The sequence below is a fragment of the Chiloscyllium plagiosum genome, unplaced genomic scaffold (assembly GCF_037043375.1).
Source record: "Chiloscyllium plagiosum isolate Xiang-an unplaced genomic scaffold, Cpla_swu_hap1 HiC_scaffold_28, whole genome shotgun sequence".
Classification (NCBI taxonomy): Eukaryota; Metazoa; Chordata; class Chondrichthyes; order Orectolobiformes; family Hemiscylliidae; genus Chiloscyllium; species Chiloscyllium plagiosum.
In genome coordinates, this window is record NW_028270166.1 from 30,992,399 (window position 1) to 31,017,037 (window position 24,639).

The window sequence follows — 24,639 nt, forward strand, 5'->3', positions numbered from 1 at the left end:
CCCTTTAAAATACTACCTTCAAGTGGTGCCAAGAAATTATAATTTTGCGGCCCCTAATGATCCTGGAAAGCAATGAAGACCACATTTGGCCCCGTTTGTAATTAAAAGTCAGTCCAGTGAGCAAGCAACGTGAAGTTGACCTGCTGGCCACATTTCAATGAATGAGCATGGGTTAATAGTGCATTGTGATCCACATATTTGTTTTTAAGGATGATCTAATTTATCCCTCAAAGGCATCATGGGCACACAATTAAAGCAACGGATTTAGAAGTGAAAAATGGATGGGGAGCTTGGGACTTGCAGTTTGCCAGACCATTGTGTTACAGTCCAGTCTATCCAGTTACGTGTGATGATAAGTGCTCTCTGAGAGCCTGGCCTGCTCCTTGGATTTTTGTATTCATTCATGGGACATGGGCATTGCTGACTGGACTGGCATTTATAGCCTGGTTGTTCTTGAGAAGGTGGTAGTGAGCTGCCTTCTCAAACTGCTGCAGTCCATGTATTGCATCTTGACCTACAATATCTTTAGGGAGTGAATTGCCTCACACTAGCACTGCTGCCTCACATCACCAGGGGCCCAGGTTGATTCCAGCCTTGGGTGACTGTCTGTGTGGAGTTTGCACATTCTTCCTGTTTCTGCATGGGCTTCCTCTGGGTGCTTCAGTTTCCTCCCACAGTCCAAAGATGTGCAGGTTAGGTGAATTGGCCATGCAAAGTTGCACATAGTGTGCAGACATGTGCAGCCTAGGTAGATTAGCCATGGGAAATGCAGGGTTACAGGGATAGAGTAGGGAGGGAGTCTGAATGGGATGCTCTTCAGTTTAGACTCCATGGACCAAATGGTCTGCTTCCACATTGTTGGGATTCTATGATATTCACTTCATCAGTTTGTGTTGCTGCCATTTTATCAGGAAACTGATTCTTTCTAAAGATATGCCCAATTGAAAATGTTAATTTGCTGTATGATTCATGCAATCAGGTTGATCATTGTTTGAGCAGAGATGATGAATATTAAACTCTTGAATGAGGGAGCTTGTGAAGTTCTGAAATATCTGGAATCTATGCCATCCTGGCCACTCCCAGTGATGATGGTAACATGGGCACTTTGTATCTATTCCTTCCTGGTCACTTCCAATAACAGTATTAATGAGATACCTTGAGTCCATCCCATTTGCTGGTCACTTCCAGTAATTATGTTAATAGCAATGGGGATGTGGTGGTGCAGTGGTATTATCATTGGACTGTTAATCCAGGGACGCTGATAATATTCTGGGTACCCAGATTTGAATCCCGCCATGGTGGAATTTGTATTAAATAAAAATAAATCTGGCATTAATCCTCTAATGGTGATCATAAATCTGTTTTCAACTGTTAGGGGAAAGCTCTCTTCCATTTTTGAAATCCATTTCATGAGTAGCCACAAACAGTGGACTGAAAGTCATCGAGGAGGAAGTCATGGGGCCGAGGGTGAATGGAAGGACAGATCAAGGATTTATGGGATGTGAGGAGGAATTGCAGGCTGAGCAGGTGAGCTCACTGTTTTGGGATATGGAGGTGAACAGATTTGCTTGGTGGGCCAGAGGAAAGAATGCTTGATTCTTCCAACCCACAAGTGATGCAGGATATGCATTTACCCTTTCCATGTAGCTGATAGGTTTTCCAAGTTTTGGAATCTCTACAAGCTACCTATTAAAACTAGAACTGTGAACAAATCTGAGGCACACATTAAAGGATTGAATTGAAATGAGACCATTTCATCTGAAGTCATAGAGTCATAGGGATGTACAGCACAGAAACAGACCTTTCGGTCCAACTCGTCCATGCCGACCAGATATCCCAGCTTAACGTGGTCCCACTTGCCAGCACTTGGTCCATATCCCTCTAAACTCTTCCAATTCATATACCCATCCAGACACCTTAGACAGCATATTCATGAGTCTCTTCCCAGTAACAATGACAGCATGCATACATTGAATCCATCAGTTTGGCTTCTGCCTGTAAAAAAGTGCATTGAGTTTTGAAGATTCGCATAGACTCTTGGAAAGATAATTTCTCCAACCTAAAATCACTGTAACTATTAATATTTCTAACCATGATAAAAAAAAGCCTTTAGTCCCAACAGACTTCCATTGCTTTGATCAATCATTGTCACCCATCTCCTCACCACAACGTTCACTCACAGCTATGCAGCTTCTAATCATATATATGAACTCATCTCAACAATATTATTCTGAAACAGGTGCATGAAATCAGTAAGGAAAGAAGGATTGTTTGAACAAAAGTTGTCATGAAAGGGGAAGAACTGAGAACAGAGGTGGAACTGGGTTTATTGAATAAAGATAGTTGCTACCTCTATGATGCAGGCGAAAGTGAGGACTGCAGATGCTGGAGGTCAGAGTCAAGATTAGAGTGGTGCTAGAAAAGCACAGCAAGTCAGGCAGAATCCTTGGAGCAGGAAAATTAACGTTTCGGGCAAAAGCCCTTCATCAGAATGACTCTATAATGCACCACATCAGTTGGTTTGGGCTTGCCCAGTGTTAGGGGCCTGATGAGAATGGAACATTGTCAATGTCATGACCCCGTCTGTGAGTGACCTACTGGTGAATTGTTACAAGCTCTGTCACATACAGTACATGTCCAAATGTCTGAATGACTCAGGAAACATTCACCTGGAAGAAGGAATTTCAATATTAGGTTCTGAAGTAAGAGCACTGTTAGATTTAGGTTTCTGAAGCCGGAAAACGTATAGGAATTTGGGTTTGGATTGGAATTAGATGATTGGAAAACAAATTATTGTTTGGTTAGGTTATATGTCTTCATTGGAAGAGGGATTTTTACTGATGTATTCTGTGATCATCTGTTAAATGTGGACTTTTTTTGGCTGGGAGTGTAGCGTCCAGCAGCCCAAAGACTGATTCAGTCTGAACTGTTGTTATTCTGATGCGTTTTGCACCCATTTCCAGTTTTTAACGTGCTATGTATTATTTGAAGTCGGATTTTATTGGTAAAATACCGGATTGCTGTGAGAGTTTGAGATTGATTTGGAATGGACAAGTGGAGACCTTGCAGCTGGAAAGTGCTCAGCCCCTGGCTTGTGCATTTCAGACCCCATGGAAGCAGTGAGAAGCGTTTGGTTTCGGAATGCGACGGGTTTCTCTCTCTAGCCCCTCATGAATGCCGACAAAGGGACCGCCTCCTTGCCCAGTTTGGATCCAGCTGCCCTCCTCCTCGGGTTCGGATTTTATTCCCTCCCCGGCCCAGATTCCCCCAGCAAACAAAGGGCTCTGGGGCTGTTCAGGATCTGCCGACCCTGAAGGAATTCTCTTCGGTGTTCCTGATTGAAAGCAGATGTCCTGCTGCTGCTCGGCAGATGATAAACTTTTGCCTCTTTGTTTAACACCCTGGTGTAGCCAGTGCCTTGCCCCCCTCCACTCCGCGGAATCGCCTCCTGCCTGTCTCAGACGTGAGAGAGGGGAGTGGGAGTGTTAGAGAGTCAACTCTTTAATCTCTCTCTCTGTTTCCAGCCCAATTGGAGTGGATCGTGGGGGAGGGGGTGGGCTTTGCTCAGTACAGGAGTGTGAAGCAGTCCTCTAGGAGGTCGCAACATGGGGGTATGGTGGATAGCCAAGTTTGTACTGGGATGCACGGCTCTGATCTCGCCTTCCCTTGAAGATGCACTGAGCCAACAAGAGAGCCATTTCGGAGCACCGCGCTTCACGGGAGCCGGGGACAGAGATTTGCAAGCGCGGGTCAGGAGGCGAGGTCAAGACAACTTGAGAGGGTAAACTTCAGTCCTTCATTTGCGAAAAAAAAACCAAAATCCGAAAACGATCTGCAAATATCTCATAGGAGAGAATTGGGGTCGATTTCATTTGAAATGTGGCCCTGGTGGAGAATTGTCCTCATTCTAAACGGTGTGTAATTCTAACTGTGTCAGACTTTAAACAGTGCTCACTGAGCATCTGAAGTTGAAACGGGCCGGTTTTGTGAGGAGGTACAGCCCAGTGTAATGCACCCAATGTTTTAGTCACTCAGTGATCTGCTCTCCCCTTCCACAGCCGCTCTCAATCTTCTTCAGCTTTTGTAAGGTTTTGGGTTATTTTTTTGTTTGCCGTGTTTGGGAGTACAGTTAAACTGGAGGTTTGGGATGTTTGGTGGTCGAGGGCCTTACGGGGGGAGGGGGGTGGATCGCTGGATAACGAGAGGCTTTGATTTGAAGTCCAGACCACGGTTTTTTTTTGGGGCTGGGCTCCTGAAGGGGACACCGCGTTTCTTTTGTCTTGTGTGGAATGTGACTTGGGGAAGGAGACAGGGATCTCAAAGGGAGTGGGGGGGGGGGGGGGGGGGGGAGAAGCTGAGAGAACTCTGTCCCGGACTGGGAAAATGTCAGCAGCTAATGGGGTGGGGAGATTAAAGGATCCACTTGTATGCGAAAGAAAAGTTTGCATTTGAACTTTTAAGTGGAATTGTGTGAATTGTCTTCCATGCACTTCTCAGCCCAGAGCCCCAGATTGTAAAGACAAGGAGCCGAACTCAGCTCCAAACGCCTCAGGATATCTATTCTAATCAGCGGCAATGCTTTTTGAACTGGCAGGATAAAGCAAATTCCTTCCTTTCATTACGCGGGATGCCACAATTTCTTTTTTATCATTGTTACGGGATCACATTCTATACTGTAGTTTCATTGCTTTCCTCGTGCAATTCATTGGGTTTGGATTGTAACTTCCCAGGGCTCAGATCTGATGAATGCAAGTTCCAAACGGCCAATATCGATGAGTTGGGTTGTATTAAAACTGTAAAACAATGCGATGAAATAAGATGACTGTCGGGGGGTGAGTTGATCCAAACCTATCTTTGACAATAATTTCTGTCAAATGCCAAAATGGTTAGCCTTGATCCTGTGTAAATCTCAAAGGTGTGACAATATGCAGGACTTGAATTAACTTGTGTGAAGATTTCACAGAAGTCTGCATTTTTGTTAAAGTGGAGAAAGGGAAGAGCCCTTCTCCGTCCAACTGACCTGGTAGGCTGCAACAGCTTCGACTGTGACAGGACAATGAGCACGGTGTGTTGCTAGTGACCAGTCTGCCACAGCGCCTTGAGTTGATTTCCCAGGAAGGTTTTGTAATTCCGATACAATTAACTTTGAGTGTCAGTTGAGATGAATGGTATACGTCACTGAGACCCTCAGTTCAGACCGAAGGGTCATGAATAATGCATTCTCCTGGGTGAGCAATTGTAGTTAGTTGCCTTTGAACGTTACAGAGAGTGGAGCTTACAACCCCCGATCCGAAAACAAGGTTCCTCTATTGTGCAAAGCGGAAGGAGTTTTGCCTGAAAATGCGTCCAGAGGAAAAGCCATGGCTCTATTGGCAACCCAACGAAACATTTGGTAATAATTTGTGGTACATTTCTGACTAAAGTAAATCCATGAGACCATAAGATGTAGGAGCAGATTTAGGCCACTCGGCCCATCGAGCCTGCTCCTCCATTCAATCTGATGGGTTTCTCAGTTCCATTCTCTCCCCTTGATCCTGTTACTAATCAAGAGCCTCTATATTAAAGACAATCCATGATTGCAAATGCAGCTTATGTGAGATTCCTCCCATTGCATTCAAACTGCTTAGTGTCATGTTCCCTCTCTCTCTGACAATCACTGCAACAAACCTTTCTTCTTGATTTGTAAAATACAACAGCATCCAGTAATATTGTCCTTACACCACAGAAATAAATCTATTTTTGACATGACCAAATCAAAAGATCAATGTCTCTTTGGATTACTAGTTAACTCAAGTTTTTTAAAAAAGGAGCCTTTTTATATTGTACGATACATTTTTTAACCTGGTTTGGAATGTGCAAAGTCATGTTTTGAGACCGAAGTGTGCATATAAATGCAATTCAAATCATTTTTCTGGCAAAGGGTCTGACAATAGCTCAATAAGACATTATTTCTGCCCTGTTCTGATTTTCTTGGTCAGGAGAGAGCGTTGTGTGTTTAAAGCTTACACATTCACTTGGAAATTTGCTCCAGTGGACCTTGGTTAAACCACAGTGGAATTACTCTCCCTGCAGATCAAGCACAAGGCAGCAGAGACTGCCTTCCCCTTAGGGGTTTCCCACTGATTCTTTCTAGAACTGTGTCAGGATCTGTTTACAATACAACATTAGGAATCACATCGTTTTCGTATAAATAGATGTTACTGTTGCAATTTGGTAGTGAGGAGAACATAGCTTTCTGTTACAGAAATCACTGTTTACTGCAGTTCTGTAAACCACTTCATTATTTAGAGGAGTCTGTAATGACTGAGAGCATTACTTGGATAATTTAAATACAGAGAATTTCACTGCATTAAGCTTTGTCTTTGATATTTCTGTTCAATATGGATGCTCGCGAGGTGACCCAAAGTTCTTCTGATAACTCACACAATGAGCTCTCTATCTCGGTCAGCTTGTCTCAAAATAGGTATGATGCTAGTCTAATGGTTAGGGAAAAAGAAACGTAATATTGCCATTCCCATAGTTGCAATGTATGGGGAAGCCATCGTTTACAACTTCCCCTCCAAACCACAACCATCCTGACTTGGAACCATATCGTTGTTCCATCATTGTTGATGGATCAAATCCTGAATTGCTTCCCCACAGCACTGTGAATGCAGTTGCACCACATGGACAGCAGCAGTTCAAGGAGTCAACCGACCATTACCTTTCAAGGATAATTGGAAATACTCAGTGAATGCTGGCCTATCCAGCAATGCTTGCATCCTGTGAAAGGATCAGAGACGACAAAGAATGTGAAGAATATGCACTGTTACAATTTTTCATTTTAATTTTTGTATTACTGAGATTTTAAGGCCATTATAGTGCAAATTATCGATCTCTCCAAATTATATATTGTCTGTATAAACATAATAACTGAAGAGAGTATGAAGCAAGAATAAAGTCATTTGTCCAATGACCATTAACCTCCAAAGCCCTTTTAAAAAGTGCCCTAACATTCCTTCCGCAGCCTCCACTCCTTCCACAGGCTGCCGTTTCCACAAGCAATGCACAATTTGCCGAATCTTGAAATCACACCCCTTTCATTTAATCTTTTGAACAAAAGATTTGCGTAACACAGTGGAGTAACTTAGCAGAAACCTATCCATTCACACCTATCGATTTGACCCTCTGTTTATTGCAGGACTAGATTTCACTGGCCAGAATAAAGTGACCAGCTTGGGCTTCATCCACTGACACAAACAGAACACAAGGTAGCAGATTAACCATTAGCATGATTCCAACATATAAACCGAACGATGAAGGACTGGTTAAAACGTAGGTTTAGTCTTTTGAAATCTACCTGGTCTATTTCATTGTGAATGAAATCAATCCATGCTAATTTCCTGCTTGAATTAAAAGTTCTATCTGGCTTCAATTGGCAGAATTGGGAAGAGAAGTTGAGTATTGGAGGACAGTACTTGCAGCCCTTTATCTCTTTGTCTGTTTCAATGGAATGCTCGTTTATGTTGGAAAGAAATAAAGATGTGAATGTTCCCTCGGTATGACCTATCTGATCGGCAGCATAGTCATTTCTGGTGTTCTGTAGGAATGGAGGTGTAATTTCAGATTTAAAGGATGGTACAATAGATTTTATTTATATTTATCACTTGCAGATGTGACTTTCAACCACTGTGAGGCAAAATTAATGTCATTGTTTGTTGGTCAACAGCTGCGCTTTTAAACAAATCCGTATTGCAACATAAGCTCAGGGGGAGAGGAGACAGCAATTAGTATTGGTATTTCAAATTGTGGGTTTGTTTCAACAAATGGTGGTGAACAACAGGAAGTGTTTGTGTTCTTCAAACCTTCAAAACCAGGCATTTTTAACTCTGTTTGATTGAGTTTTTTATTTAGCATCTCCAGCTCAGTCAGTAGCTATTGCAAATCAGGAAGGGTCTAGATTCCTTGTTTGGTTGCAATTAGGATGTCTAGTGATGGAAGCTAAGATTAGTGTTGATGAACATAGGTTAAGGTAGGCACAATCAGGTAAGATTCCTGTTCTTGGTCACTTATTCTGATGAATGAGGGAACTTCAGATGTGGCTCAACAATTTACTCGGGCAGAACTGTGCGGTCACTTCTTGCCTCACACTGCTCTGCTGTTAAGCTTGGTGTTTGGAAAGAACTTTCCAAGTTTATGAAGAATTGCTGGAAAAAGGGGTAAACTCAGAAAAATGTTCCATGTTTATAGAATGGTATCCCAGGAACAGAACTGTACCCCAGTTACAGTCAACGCCTAGTGATCTGTGCCCTGGTCAGTGTCAGGACCCAGCGAATAGTAACCCGGTCAGAGTCAGGACCTAATGAACTGTACCCCGGTCTGAGTCAGGACCCAGTGAAAAGTATCCTGGTCAGAGTCAGGACCCAGTGAAATGTATCCTGATCAGAGTCAGGACTCAATGAACAGTACCCTGGTCAGAGTCAGGACCCAGTGAAATGTATCCTGGTCAGAGTCAGGACCCAGTGAAATGTATCCTGGTCAGAGTCAGGACCCAGTGAACTGTACCCCAGTCACAGTCAGGACCCAGTGAAATGTACCCGGGTCAGAGTCAGGACCCAGTGAAATGTATCCTGGTCAGAGTCAGGACCCAATGAACAGTACCCTGGTCAGAGTCAGGACCCAGTGAAATGTATCCTGGTCAGAGTCAGGACCCAGTGAAATGTATCCTGTCAGAGTTGAAACTTTATTGCTGGAACAGCACAGCAGGTCAGGCAGCATCCAGGGAACAGGAGATTCGACGTTTCGGGCACAGGCCCTTCTTCAGGAATGAAGAAGGGCCTGTGCCCGAAACGTCGAATCTCCTGTTCCCTGGATGCTGCCTGACCTGCTGTGCTGTTCCAGCAATAAAGTTTCAACTTTGATCTCCAGCATCTGCAGACCTCACTTTCTCCTGTATCCTGTCAGAGTCAGGACCCAGTGAACTGTACCCCAGTCACAGTCAGGACCCAGTGAACTGTACCCTGGTCAGAGTCAGGACCCAGTGAAATGTACCCGGGTCAGAGTCAGGACCCAGTGAACTGTACCCCGGTCAGAGTCAGGACCCAGTGAACTGTACCCCGGTCAGAGTCAGGACCCAGTGAACCGTACCCCGGTCAGAGTCAGGACCCAATGAACTGTACCCTGGTCAGAGTCAGGACCCAATGAACTGTACCCCGGTCAGAGTCAGGACCCAGTGAACCGTACCCTGCTCAGTGTCAGGACCCAGCAAACAGTAACCCGGTCAGAGTCAGGACCCAGTGAAATGTACCCGGGTCAGAGTCAGGACCTAGTGAACTGTTGCCCGGTCAGAGTCAGGACCCAATGAACTGTACCCCGGTCAGAGTCAGGACCCTGTGAACTGTACCCCATTCAGAGTCAGGACCCAAAGAACTGTAAAAATCAACTAGGAGAAAGTGAGGACTGCAGATGCTGGGGATCAGAGCTTAAAAATGTGTTGCTGGAAAAGTGCAGCAGGTCAGGCAGCATCAAAGGAACAGGAGAATCGACGTTTCGGGCAGAAGGGCTTATGCCCGAAACGTCGATTCTCCTTCTCCTTTGATGCTGCCTGACCTGCTGCGCTTTTCCAGCAACACATTTTTGAGCCCAGTGAACTATACCCCGGTCAGAATCAGGACCCAGTGAACTGTACCCCGGTCAGAGTCAGGACCTAGTGAACTGTACCCCGGTCAGAGTCAGGACCCAGCGAACTGTACCCCGGTCAGAGTCAGGACCCAGTGAACTGTACCCCGGTCAGAGTCAGGACCCAGTGAACCGTACCCCGGTCAGAGTCAGGACCCAGTGAACTGTTCCCCGGTCAGAGTCAGGACCTAGTGAACTGTACCCTGGTCAGAGTAAGGACCCAGTGAACTGTACCCCGGTCAGAGTCAGGACCCAGTGAACTGTACCCTGGTCAGAGTAAGGACCCAGTGAACTGTACCCCGGTCAGAGTCAGGACCTAGTGAACTGTACCCCGGTCAGAGTCAGGACCCAGTGAACTGTACCCTGGTCAGAGTCAGGACCCAGTGAACTGTACCCCGGTCAGAGTCAGGACCCAGTGAACTGTACCCTGGTCAGAGTCAGGACGCAGTGAACTGCACCCTGATCAGAGTGAGGACCTAGTGAACTGTACCTTGGTCAAAGTCAGGACCCAGTGAATTGTACCCTGGTCAGAGTCAGGACCCAGTGAACTGTACCTTGGTCAGAGTCAGTGCCAGTGATTTGTACTCCAGTCAGAGTCTGTGCCAGGAACTGTACGCCAACCAGAGTCATTATCCTGGAAGTGTGCCACATTCATTCAATGTTGTTGTCCCAGGAACCACACTCAGTCAGTGTAATCACTTGGAGATTGTACCCCAGTGGAAGCTGATGCTCACAGGAGAGGAAAGAAGAGTGGTGAAGGAAATTGTCACGGAAAATCTCTCCATGATTCATTCTTAGGCACTTGCCAACATAAATGAAGGCAGTCCATTCAGTTTCATGGAGTCAAAACATGATTGATTTTAGTCACCGTCAATGTTTTTATCACATTAATGTTGAAATTTCTCTGTAACTAGCTGAAGAGAAAAGGTTTGAATGGTATGAAGTGCTGTAATTGAGCCTCAGAATACTGTACTTCACATCTAAAGATGTCCTGTCATCGCCCCTGACCCTGAGACAGTGCTCGTCTCTCCATGCTTGAGGTGCAGTTCTGATTTGATTCTCATTTGATGAAGCCTCACCAAATTGAGTGAGCTTCACTTGTCACTGTCCCTAATTGGGAAGAAGTCAAAGGAAGAAGACAATCCAGTGCTTCTAGATGTTATATGTTATTAAACAAGGATATTAGTAGTCACTATGAACTTCCCAGTTCCTACTGATTGTAACGAAATAAGAATGGGAGGGCTCAAAGACAGATTCGAACATACAAAGGTTTATGAAATCGTTTGTAGCCCAGGCTCTGTAGCCGAGGAGACCGCGACAAGACAAAATGACAAATTTGACAAATTAAACCATCACAAGTAAAGTCAACCATGACTGGAAACGTCTTGTGTCTACGTTAAGAGCATTTTTTGGTCCAGGTATATGGAGAATGGACATTTGTTGGGGAAAACAGTAAACTCAGAAATATGTTCCATGTTTAGAGAATGGTATCCCATGAACAGAAATGTACCCCAGTCACAGTCAGTGACCAGCAAACTGTACCCCAGTCACAGTCAGTGCACAGAGAACTGTACCCCAGTCACAGTCAGTGCACAGAGAACTGTACCCCACTCACAGTCAGTACACAGAGAACTGTACCCCAGTCACAGTCAGTGCCCAGCAAGCTGTACCCCAGTCACAGTCAGTGCACAGAGAACTGTACCCCAGTCACAGTCAGTGCAAAGAGAACTGTACCCCAGTCACAGTCAGTACACAGAGAACTGTACCCCAGTCACAGTCAGTGCCCAGCAAACTGTACCCCAGTCACAGTCAGTGCCCAGAAAACTGTACCCCAGTCACAGTCAGTACACAGAGAACTGTACCCCAGTCACAGTCAGTGCACAGAGAACTATACCCCAGTCACAGTCAGTGCACTGAGAACTGTACCCCAATCACAGTCAGTGCACAGAGAACTATACCTCAGTCACAGTCAGTACACAGAGAACTGTACCCCAGTCACAGTCAGTGCACAGAGAACTGTACCCCAGTCACAGTCAGTACCTACAGAACTGTATCCCAGTCACAGTCAGTGCACAGAGAACTGTACCCCAGTCAGAGTCAGTACACAGAGAACTGTACCCCGGTCACAGTCAGTGCCCAGCAAACTCTACCCCAGTCACAGTCAGCGCACAGAGAACTGTACCCCAGTCACAGTCAGTATCCAGAGAACTGTAGCCCAGTCCCAGTCAGTGAACCGAGAACTGTAACCCGGTCACAGACAGTGCACAGAGAACTATACCACAGTCACAGTCAGTGCCCAGCAAACTGTACCCCAGTCACAGTCAGTGCACAGAGGACTGTACCCCAGTCACAGTCAGTACCCAGAGAACTGTACCCCAGTCACAGTCAGTGCCCAGCAAACTGTACCCCAATCAGAGTCAGTGCCCAGCAAACCGTACCCCAGTCACATTCAGAGCAGAGAACTGTACCCCAGTGACAGTCAGTGCCCAGCAAACTGTACCCCAGTCACTGTCAGTGCCCAGCAAACGGTACCCCAGTCACAGTCAGTGCCCAGCAAACTGTAACCCAGTAACAGTCAGTGCCCAGAGAACTATACCCCAGTCACAGTCGGTGCCTAGCAAACTGTACCCCAGTCACAGTCAGTACACAGAGAACTGTACCCCAGTCCGTGTCAGTGCACAGAGAACTGTACCCCATTCACAGTCAGTGCCCAGAGAACTATACCACAGTCACAGTCAGTACACAGAGAATTGTACCCCAGTCACAGTCAGTGCCCAGAAAACTGTACCTCAGTCACAGTCAGTGCACAGAGGATTATATCCCAGTCACAGTCAGTACCCAGAGAACTATACACCAGTCACAGTCAGTGCCCAGCAAACTGTACCTCAGTCAAAGTCAGTGCACACAGAACTATACCCAATCCCAGTCAGTGCACAGAGAACTGTACCCCAGTCACAGTCAGTACCCAGAGAACTGTACCCCAGTCACAGTCAGTGCCCAGAGAACTATACAACAGTCACAGTCAGTGCCCAGCAAACTGTACCTCAGTCAAAGTCAGTGCACACAGAACTATACCCCAATCCCAGTCAGCGCACAGAGAACTGTACCCCAGTCACAGTCAGTACCCAGAGAACCCCTAGCCCAGTCACAGTCAGTGCACCGAGAACTGTAACCCGGTCACAGACAGTGCACAGAGAACTCTAACACAGTCACAGTCAGTGCACGGCAAACTGTACCCCAGTCACAGTCAGTGCACAGAGGACTGTACCCCAGTCACAGTCAGTACCCAGAGAAATGTACCCCAGTCACAGTCAGTGCACAGAGAACTGTACCACAGTCACAGTCAGTGCCCAGAGAACTGGACCCCAGTCACAGTCAGTGCACGGAGAACTGCACCCCAGTCACAGTCAGTACACAGTGAACTGTAGCCCAGTCACAGTCAGTGCACAGAGAACTGTAGCCCAGTCACAGTCAGTGCCCAGCAAACTGTACCCCGTTCTCGGTCAGTGCCCAGCAAACTGTACCCCAGTCACAGTCAGTGCCCAGCAAACTGTACCCCGTTCTCAGTCAGTGCCCAGCAAACTGTACCCCAGTCACAGTCAGTGCCCGGCAATCTGTACCCGTCACAGTCAGTGCACAGAGAACTGTACCCCAGTCACAGTCAGTGCCCAGAGAACTGTACTCCAGTCACAGTCAGTGCCCAGCAAACTGTACCTCAGTCAAAGTCAGTGCCCAGAGAACTGTACCCCAGTCTCAGTCAGTGCCCAGCAATCTATACTCCACTCACATTCAGAGCACAGAGAACTGTACCCCAGTCTCAGTCAGTGCCCAGCAATCTGTACCCGTCACAGTCAGTGCACAGAGAACTGTACCCCATTCACAGTCAGTGCCCAGCAAACTGTAGCCCAGTCACAGTCAGTGCCCAGCAAACTGCACCGCAGTCACAGTCAGTGCACAGATAACTGTACCCCAGTCACAGTCAGTGCACAGAGAACTGTAACCCGGTCACAGTCAGTGCACAGAGGACTGTACCCCAGTCAAAGTCAGTACCCAGAGAACTGTACCCCAGTCACAGTGCACAGAGAACTGTACCCCAGTCTCAGTCAGTGACGAGCAAACTGCACCCCATTCACAGTCAGTGCACAGAGAACTGTAACCCGGTCACAGTCAGTGCACAGAGAACTGTACCCCAGTCACAGTCAGTGCCCAGAGAACTGGACCCCAGTCACAGTCAGTGCACAGAGAACTGTACCCTGGTCTCAGTCAGTGCCCAGCAAACTGTACCCCAGTCACAGTCAGCGCACAGAGAACTGTACCCCAGTCACAGTCAGTATCCAGAGAACTGTAGCCCAGTCCCAGTCAGTGAACCGAGAACTGTAACCCGGTCACAGACAGTGCACAGAGAACTATACCACAGTCACAGTCAGTGCCCAGCAAACTGTACCCCAGTCACAGTCAGTGCACAGAGGACTGTACCCCAGTCACAGTCAGTACCCAGAGAACTGTACCCCAGTCACAGTCAGTGCACAGAGAACTGTACCCCGGTCTCAGTCAGTGACGAGCAAACTGTACCCCATTCACAGTCAGTGCACAGAGAACGGTACCCCAGTCACAGTCAGTGCCCAGATAACTGTACCCCAGTCACAGTCAGTGCACAGAGAACTGTAACCCGGTCACAGTCAGTGCACAGAGGACTGTACCCCAGTCACAGTCAGTACCCAGAGAACTGTACCCCAGTCACAGTGCACAGAGAACTGTACCCCGGTCTCAGTCAGTGACGAGCAAACTGTACCCCATTCACAGTCAGTGCATAGAGAACTGTAACCCGGTCACAGTCAGTGCACAGAGAACTGTACCCCAGTCACAGTCAGTGCCCAGAGAACTGGACCCCAGTCACAGTCAGTGCACAGAGAACTGTACCCTGGTCTCAGTCAGTGCCCAGCAAACTGTACCCCAGTCACAGTCAGCGCACAGAGAACTGTACCCCAGTCACAGTCAGTATCCAGAGAACTGTAGCCCAGTCCCAGTCAGTGAACCGAGAACTGTAACCCGGTCACAGACAGTGCACAGAGAACTATACCACAGTCACAGTCAGTGCCCAGCAAACTGTACCCCAGTCACAGTCAGTGCACAGAGGACTGTACCCCAGTCACAGTCAGTACCCAGAGAACTGTACCCCAGTCACAGTCAGTGCACAGAGAACTGTACCCCAGTCACAGTCAGTGACGAGCAAACTGTACCCCATTCACAGTCAGTGCACAGAGAACGGTACCCCAGTCACAGTCAGTGCCCAGATAACTGTACCCCAGTCACAGTCAGTGCACGGAGAACTGGACCCCAGTCACAGTCAGTGCACGGAGAACTGCACCCCAGTCACAGTCAGTACTCAGAGAACTGTAGCCCAGTCCCAGTCAGTGCACCGAGAACTGTACCCCAGTCACAGTCAGTGCACAGAGAACTGTACCGCAGTCACAGTCAGTGCCCAGAGAACTGTACCACAGTCACAGTCAGTGCCCAGCAAGCTGTTCCCCACTCACATTCAGAGCACAGAGGACTGTACCCCAGTCACAGTCAGTACCCAGAGAACTGTACCCCAGTCACAGTCAGTGCACAGAGAACTGTACCCCGGTCTCAGTCAGTGACGAGCAAACTGTACCCCATTCACAGTCAGTGCCCAGAGAACTGGACCCCAGTCACAGTCAGTGCACGGAGAACTGCACCCCAGTCACAGTCAGTACTCAGAGAACTGTAGCCCAGTCCCAGTCAGTGCACCGAGAACTGTACCCCAGTCACAGTCAGTGCACAGAGAACTGTACCGCAGTCACAGTCAGTGCCCAGAGAACTGTACCACAGTCACAGTCAGTGCCCAGCAAGCTGTTCCCCACTCACATTCAGAGCACAGAGAACTGTACCCCAGTGACAGTCAGTGCCCAGCCAACTGTACCCGTCACAGTCAGTGCCCAGCAAACTGTACCCGTCACAGTCAGTGCACAGAGAACTGTACACCAGTCACAGTCAGTGCCCAGCAAATGGTATCCCAGTCACAGTCGGTCCCCAGCAAACTGTAACCCAGTCACAGTCAGTGCCCAGAGAACTGTACCCCAGTCACAGTCAGTGCCTAGCAAAATGTACCCCAGTCACAGTCAGTACACAGCGAACTGTACCCCAGTCACAGTCAGTGCACAGCAAACTGTACCTCAGTCACAGTCAGTGCCCAGCAAACTGTACCCCAGTCACAGTCAGTAAACAGAGAAATGTACCCCAGTCACAGGGTCAGTGCCCAGCAAACTGTACACGTCACAGTCAGTGCTCAGAGAACTGTACCCCAGTCACAGTCAGTGCCCAGAGAACTATACCACAGTCACAGTCAGTAAACAGAGAATTGTACTCCAGTCACAGTCAGTGCCCAGAAAACTGTACCTCAGTCACAGTCAGTGCAAAGGGAACTGTACCCCAGTCACAGTCAGTACACAGAGAACTGTACCCCAGTCACAGTCAGTGCCCAGCAAACTGTACCCCAGTCACAGTCAGTGCCCAGAAAACTGTACCCCAGTCACAGTCAGTACACAGAGAACTGTACCCCAGTCACAGTCAGTGCACAGAGAACTATACCCCAGTCACAGTCAGTGCACTGAGAACTGTACCCCAATCACAGTCAGTGCACAGAGAACTATACCTCACTCACAGTCAGTACACAGAGAACTGTACCCCAGTCACAGTCAGTGCACAGAGAACTGTACCCCAGTCACAGTCAGTACCTACAGAACTGTATCCCAGTCACAGTCAGTGCACAGAGAACTGTACCCCAGTCACAGTCAGTGCCCAGAGAACAGTACCCCAGTCACAGTCAGTGCACAGAGAACTGTACCCCAGTCAGAGTCAGTACACAGAGAACTGTACCCCGGTCACAGTCAGTGCCCAGCAAACTCTACCCCAGTCACAGTCAGTGCCCAGCAAACTGTACCCCGTTCTCGGTCAGTGCCCAGCAAACTGTACCCCAGTCACAGTCAGTGCCCAGCAAACTGTACCCCGTTCTCAGTCAGTGCCCAGCAAACTGTACCCCAGTCACAGTCAGTGCCCGGCAATCTGTACCCGTCACAGTCAGTGCACAGAGAACTGTACCTCAGTCACAGTCAGTGCCCAGAGAACTGTACCCCAGTCACAGTCAGTGCCCAGCAAACTGTACCTCAGTCAAAGTCAGTGCCCAGAGAACTGTACCCCAGTCTCAGTCAGTGCCCAGCAATCTGTACCCGTCACAGTCAGTGCACAGAGAACTGTACCCCATTCACAGTCAGTGCCCAGCAAACTGTAGCCCAGTCACAGTCAGTGCCCAGCAAACTGCACCGCAGTCACAGTCAGTGCACAGATAACTGTACCCCAGTCACAGTCAGTGCACAGAGAACTGTAACCCGGTCACAGTCAGTGCACAGAGGACTGTACCCCAGTCAAAGTCAGTACCCAGAGAACTGTACCCCAGTCACAGTGCACAGAGAACTGTACCCCAGTCTCAGTCAGTGACGAGCAAACTGCACCCCATTCACAGTCAGTGCACAGAGAACTGTAACCCGGTCACAGTCAGTGCACAGAGAACTGTACCCCAGTCACAGTCAGTGCCCAGAGAACTGGACCCCAGTCACAGTCAGTGCACAGAGAACTGTACCCTGGTCTCAGTCAGTGCCCAGCAAACTGTACCCCAGTCACAGTCAGCGCACAGAGAACTGTACCCCAGTCACAGTCAGTATCCAGAGAACTGTAGCCCAGTCCCAGTCAGTGAACCGAGAACTGTAACCCGGTCACAGACAGTGCACAGAGAACTATACCACAGTCACAGTCAGTGCCCAGCAAACTGTACCCCAGTCACAGTCAGTGCACAGAGGACTGTACCCCAGTCACAGTCAGTACCCAGAGAACTGTACCCCAGTCACAGTCAGTGCACAGAGAACTGTACCCCGGTCTCAGTCAGTGACGAGCAAACTGTACCCCATTCACAGTCAGTGCACAGAGAACGGTACCCCAGTCACAGTCAGTGCCCAGATAACTGTACCCCAGTCACAGTCAGTGCACAGAGAACTGTAACCCGGTCACAGTCAGTGCACAGAGGACTGTACCCCAGTCACAGTCAGTACCCAGAGAACTGTACCCCAGTCACAGTGCACAGAGAACTGTACCCCGGTCTCAGTCAGTGACGAGCAAACTGTACCCCATTCACAGTCAGTGCATAGAGAACTGTAACCCGGTCACAGTCAGTGCACAGAGAACTGTACCCCAGTCACAGTCAGTGCCCAGAGAACTGGACCCCAGTCACAGTCAGTGCACAGAGAACTGTACCCTGGTCTCAGTCAGTGCCCAGCAAACTGTACCCCAGTCACAGTCAGCGCACAGAGAACTGTACCCCAGTCACAGTCAGTATCCAGAGAACTGTAGCCCAGTCCCAGTCAGTGAACCGAGAACTGTAACCCGGTCACAGACAGTGCACAGAGAACTATACCACAGTCACAGTCAGTGCCCAGCAAACTGTACCCCAGTCACAGTCAGTGCACAGAGGACTGTACCCCAGTCACAGTCAGTACCCAGAGAACTGTACCCCAGTCACAGTCAGTGCACAGAGAACTGTACCCCAGTCACAGTCAGTGACGAGCAAACTGTACCCCATTCACAGTCAGTGCACAGAGAACGGTACCCCAGTCACAGTCAGTGCCCAGATAACTGTACCCCAGTCACAGTCAGTGCACGGAGAACTGGACCCCAGTCACAGTCAGTGCACGGAGAACTGCACCCCAGTCACAGTCAGTACTCAGAGAACTGTAGCCCAGTCCCAGTCAGTGCACCGAGAACTGTACCCCAGTCACAGTCAGTGCACAGAGAACTGTACCGCAGTCACAGTCAGTGCCCAGAGAACTGTACCACAGTCACAGTCAGTGCCCAGCAAGCTGTTCCCCACTCACATTCAGAGCACAGAGGACTGTACCCCAGTCACAGTCAGTACCCAGAGAACTGTACCCCAGTCACAGTCAGTGCACAGAGAACTGTACCCCGGTCTCAGTCAGTGACGAGCAAACTGTACCCCATTCACAGTCAGTGCCCAGAGAACTGGACCCCAGTCACAGTCAGTGCACGGAGAACTGCACCCCAGTCACAGTCAGTACTCAGAGAACTGTAGCCCAGTCCCAGTCAGTGCACCGAGAACTGTACCCCAGTCACAGTCAGTGCACAGAGAACTGTACCGCAGTCACAGTCAGTGCCCAGAGAACTGTACCACAGTCACAGTCAGTGCCCAGCAAGCTGTTCCCCACTCACATTCAGAGCACAGAGAACTGTACCCCAGTGACAGTCAGTGCCCAGCCAACTGTACCCGTCACAGTCAGTGCCCAGCAAACTGTACCCGTCACAGTCAGTGCACAGAGAACTGTACACCAGTCACAGTCAGTGCCCAGCAAATGGTATCCCAGTCACAGTCAGTCCCCAGCAAACTGTAACCCAGTCACAGTCAGTGCCCAGAGAACTGTACCCCAGTCACAGTCAGTGCCTAGCAAAATGTACCCCAGTCACAGTCAGTACACAGCGAACTGTACCCCAGTCACAGTCAGTGCACAGCAAACTGTACCTCAGTCACAGTCAGTGCCCAGCAAACTGTACCCCAGTCACAGTCAGTAAACAGAGAAATGTACCCCAGTCACAGGGTCAGTGCCCAGCAAACTGTACACGTCACAGTCAGTGCTCAGAGAACTGTACCCCAGTCACAGTCAGTGCCCAGAGAACTATACCACAGTCACAGTCAGTAAACAGAGAATTGTACTCCAGTCACAGTCAGTGCCCAGAAAACTGTACCTCAGTCACAGTCAGTGCAAAGGGAACTGTACCCCAGTCACAGTCAGTACACAGAGAACTGTACCCCAGTCACAGTCAGTGCCCAGCAAACTGTACCCCAGTCACAGTCAGTGCCCAGAAAACTGTACCCCAGTCACAGTCAGTACACAGAGAACTGTACCCCAGTCACAGTCAGTGCACAGAGAACTATACCCCAGTCACAGTCAGTGCACTGAGAACTGTACCCCAATCACAGTCAGTGCACAGAGAACTATACCTCACTCACAGTCAGTACACAGAGAACTGTACCCCAGTCACAGTCAGTGCACAGAGAACTGTACCCCAGTCACAGTCAGTACCTACAGAACTGTATCCCAGTCACAGTCAGTGCACAGAGAACTGTACCCCAGTCACAGTCAGTGCCCAGAGAACAGTACCCCAGTCACAGTCAGTGCACAGAGAACTGTACCCCAGTCAGAGTCAGTACACAGAGAACTGTACCCCGGTCACAGTCAGTGCCCAGCAAACTCTACCCCAGTCACAGTCAGTGCCCAGCAAACTGTACCCCGTTCTCGGTCAGTGCCCAGCAAACTGTACCCCAGTCACAGTCAGTGCCCAGCAAACTGTACCCCGTTCTCAGTCAGTGCCCAGCAAACTGTACCCCAGTCACAGTCAGTGCCCGGCAATCTGTACCCGTCACAGTCAGTGCACAGAGAACTGTACCTCAGTCACAGTCAGTGCCCAGAGAACTGTACCCCAGTCACAGTCAGTGCCCAGCAAACTGTACCTCAGTCAAAGTCAGTGCCCAGAGAACTGTACCCCAGTCTCAGTCAGTGCCCAGCAATCTATACCCCACTCACATTCAGAGCACAGAGAACTGTACCCAAGTCTCAGTCAGTGCCCAGCAATCTGTACCCCAGTCACAGTCAGTACACAGAGAACTGTACCCCAGTCACAGTCAGTGCACAGAGAACTATACCCCAGTCACAGTCAGTGCACTGAGAACTGTACCCCAATCACAGTCAGTGCACAGAGAACTATACCTCAGTCACAGTCAGTACACAGAGAACTGTACCCCAGTCACAGTCAGTGCACAGAGAACTGTACCCCAGTCACAGTCAGTACCTACAGAACTGTATCCCAGTCACAGTCAGTGCACAGAGAACTGTACCCCAGTCACAGTCAGTGCCCAGAGAACAGTACCCCAGTCACAGTCAGTGCACAGAGAACTGTACCCCAGTCAGTGTCAGTACACAGAGAACTGTACCCCGGTCACAGTCAGTGCCCAGCAAACTCTACCCCAGTCACAGTCAGTGCTCAGCAAACTGTACCCCGTTCTCGGTCAGTGCCCAGCAAACTGTACCCCAGTCACAGTCAGTGCCCAGCAAACTGTACCCCGTTCTCAGTCAGTGCCCAGCAAACTGTACCCCAGTCACAGTCAGTGCCCGGCAATCTGTACCCGTCACAGTCAGTGCACAGAGAACTGTACCCCAGTCACAGTCAGTTCCCAGAGAACTGTACCCCAGTCACAGTCAGTGCCCAGCAAACTGTACCTCAGTCAAAGTCAGTGCCCAGAGAACTGTACCCCAGTCTCAGTCAGTGCCCAGCAATCTATACCCCACTCACATTCAGAGCACAGTGAACTGTACCCCAGTCTCAGTCAGTGCCCAGCAATCTGAACCCGTCACAGTCAGTGCACAGAGAACTGTACCCCATTCACAGTCAGTGCCCAGCAAACTGTAGCCCAGTCACAGTCAGTGCCCAGCAAACTGCACCGCAGTCACAGTCAGTGCACAGATAACTGTACCCCAGTCACAGTCAGTGCACAGAGAACTGTAACCCGGTCACAGTCAGTGCACAGAGGACTGTACCCCAGTCACAGTCAGTACCCAGAGAACTGTACCCCAGTCACAGTGCACAGAGAACTGTACCCCAGTCTCAGTCAGTGACGAGCAAACTGCACCCCATTCACAGTCAGTGCACAGAGAACTGTAACCCGGTCACAGTCAGTGCACAGAGAACTGTACCCCAGTCACAGTCAGTGCCCAGAGAACTGGACCCCAGTCACAGTCAGTGCACAGAGAACTGTACCCTGGTCTCAGTCAGTGCCCAGCAAACTGTACCCCAGTCACAGTCAGCGCACAGAGAACTGTACCCCAGTCACAGTCAGTATCCAGAGAACTGTAGCCCAGTCCCAGTCAGTGAACCGAGAACTGTAATCCGGTCACAGACAGTGCACAGAGAACTATACCACAGTCACAGTCAGTGCCCAGCAAACTGTACCCCAGTCACAGTCAGTGCACAGAGGACTGTACCCCAGTCACAGTCAGTACCCAGAGAACTGTACCCCAGTCACAGTCAGTGCACAGAGAACTGTACCCCGGTCTCAGTCAGTGACGAGCAAACTGTACCCCATTCACAGTCAGTGCACAGAGAACGGTACCCCAGTCACAGTCAGTGCCCAGATAACTGTACCCCAGTCACAGTCAGTGCACAGAGAACTGTAACCCGGTCACAGTCAGTGCACAGAGGACTGTACCCCAGTCACAGTCAGTACCCAGAGAACTGTACCCCAGTCACAGTGCACAGAGAACTGTACCCCGGTCTCAGTCAGTGACGAGCAAACTGTACCCCATTCACAGTCAGTGCATAGAGAACTGTAACCCGGTCACAGTCAGTGCACAGAGAACTGTACCCCAGTCACAGTCAGTGCCCAGAGAACTGGACCCCAGTCACAGTCAGTGCACAGAGAACTGTACCCTGGTCTCAGTCAGTGCCCAGCAAACTGTACCCCAGTCACAGTCAGCGCACAGAGAACTGTACCCCAGTCACAGTCAGTATCCAGAGAACTGTAGCCCAGTCCCAGTCAGTGAACCGAGAACTGTAACCCGGTCACAGACAGTGCACAGAGAACTATACCACAGTCACAGTCAGTGCCCAGCAAACTGTACCCCAGTCACAGTCAGTGCACAGAGGACTGTACCCCAGTCACAGTCAGTACCCAGAGAACTGTACCCCAGTCACAGTCAGTGCACAGAGAACTGTACCCCGGTCTCAGTCAGTGACGAGCAAACTGTACCCCATTCACAGTCAGTGCACAGAGAACGGTACCCCAGTCACAGTCAGTGCCCAGATAACTGTACCCCAGTCACAGTCAGTGCACGGAGAACTGGACCCCAGTCACAGTCAGTGCACGGAGAACTGCACCCCAGTCACAGTCAGTACTCAGAGAACTGTAGCCCAGTCCCAGTCAGTGCACCGAGAACTGTACCCCAGTCACAGTCAGTGCACAGAGAACTGTACCGCAGTCACAGTCAGTGCCCAGAGAACTGTACCACAGTCACAGTCAGTGCCCAGCAAGCTGTTCCCCACTCACATTCAGAGCACAGAGAACTGTACCCCAGTGACAGTCAGTGCCCAGCCAACTGTACCCGTCACAGTCAGTGCCCAGCAAACTGTACCCGTCACAGTCAGTGCACAGAGAACTGTACACCAGTCACAGTCAGTGCCCAGCAAACGGTATCCCAGTCACAGTCAGTCCCCAGCAAACTGTAACCCAGTCACAGTCAGTGCCCAGAGAACTGTACCCCAGTCACAGTCAGTGCCTAGCAAAATGTACCCCAGTCACAGTCAGTACACAGCGAACTGTACCCCAGTCACAGTCAGTGCACAGCAAACTGTACCTCAGTCACAGTCAGTGCCCAGCAAACTGTACCCCAGTCACAGTCAGTAAACAGAGAAATGTACCCCAGTCACAGGGTCAGTGCCCAGCAAACTGTACACGTCACAGTCAGTGCTCAGAGAACTGTACCCCAGTCACAGTCAGTGCCCAGAGAACTATACCACAGTCACAGTCAGTAAACAGAGAATTGTACTCCAGTCACAGTCAGTGCCCAGAAAACTGTACCTCAGTCACAGTCAGTGCAAAGAGAACTGTACCCCAGTCACAGTCAGTACACAGAGAACTGTACCCCAGTCACAGTCAGTGCCCAGCAAACTGTACCCCAGTCACAGTCAGTGCCCAGAAAACTGTACCCCAGTCACAGTCAGTGCACAGAGAACTATACCCCAGTCACAGTCAGTGCACTGAGAACTGTACCCCAATCACAGTCAGTGCACAGAGAACTATACCTCACTCACAGTCAGTACACAGAGAACTGTACCCCAGTCACAGTCAGTGCACAGAGAACTGTACCTCAGTCACAGTCAGTGCAAAGAGAACTGTACCCGAGTCACAGTCAGTACACAGAGAACTGTACCCCAGTCACAGTCAGTGCCCAGCAAACTGTACCCCAGTCACAGTCAGTACACAGAGAACTGTACCCCAGTCACAGTCAGTGCACAGAGAACTATACCCCAGTCACAGTCAGTGCACTGAGAACTGTACCCCAATCACAGTCAGTGCACAGAGAACTATACCTCAGTCACAGTCAGTACACAGAGAACTGTACCCCAGTCACAGTCAGTGCACAGAGAACTGTACCCCAGTCACAGTCAGTACCTACAGAACTGTATCCCAGTCACAGTCAGTGCACAGAGAACTGTACCCCAGTCACAGTCAGTGCCCAGAGAACAGTACCCCAGTCACAGTCAGTGCACAGAGAACTGTACCCCAGTCAGAGTCAGTACACAGAGAACTGTACCCCGGTCACAGTCAGTGCCCAGCAAACTCTACCCCAGTCACAGTCAGTGCCCAGCAAACTGTACCCCGTTCTCGGTCAGTGCCCAGCAAACTGTACCCCAGTCACAGTCAGTGCCCAGCAAACTGTACCCCGTTCACAGTCAGTGCCCAGCAAACTGTAGCCCAGTCACAGTCAGTGCCCAGCAAACTGCACCGCAGTCACAGTCAGTGCACAGATAACTGTACCCCAGTCACAGTCAGTGCACAGAGAACTGTAACCCGGTCACAGTCAGTGCACAGAGGACTGTACCCCAGTCACAGTCAGTACCCAGAGAACTGTACCCCAGTCACAGTGCACAGAGAACTGTACCCCAGTCTCAGTCAGTGACGAGCAAACTGCACCCCATTCACAGTCAGTGCACAGAGAACTGTAACCCGGTCACAGTCAGTGCACAGAGAACTGTACCCCAGTCACAGTCAGTGCCCAGAGAACTGGACCCCAGTCACAGTCAGTGCACAGAGAACTGTACCCTGGTCTCAGTCAGTGCCCAGCA

At 49.5% G+C, this 24,639-nt stretch overlaps 1 protein-coding gene across 1 annotated transcript in view; it reads left to right on the plus strand.

The window, feature by feature from the left end:
• Nucleotides 1-3,432: 3,432 nt before the first annotated feature.
• fbn3 (fibrillin 3) overlaps nt 3,433-24,639 on the plus strand; it is a 440,729-nt gene continuing 419,522 nt past the window's right edge. Inside the window, exon 1 of the mRNA XM_087976092.1 lies at nt 3,433-3,781. Coding sequence (XP_087832218.1) covers nt 3,606-3,781 — 176 coding nt within the window. The 5' untranslated portion in view covers nt 3,433-3,605. The remainder of the gene's footprint in view (nt 3,782-24,639) is intronic.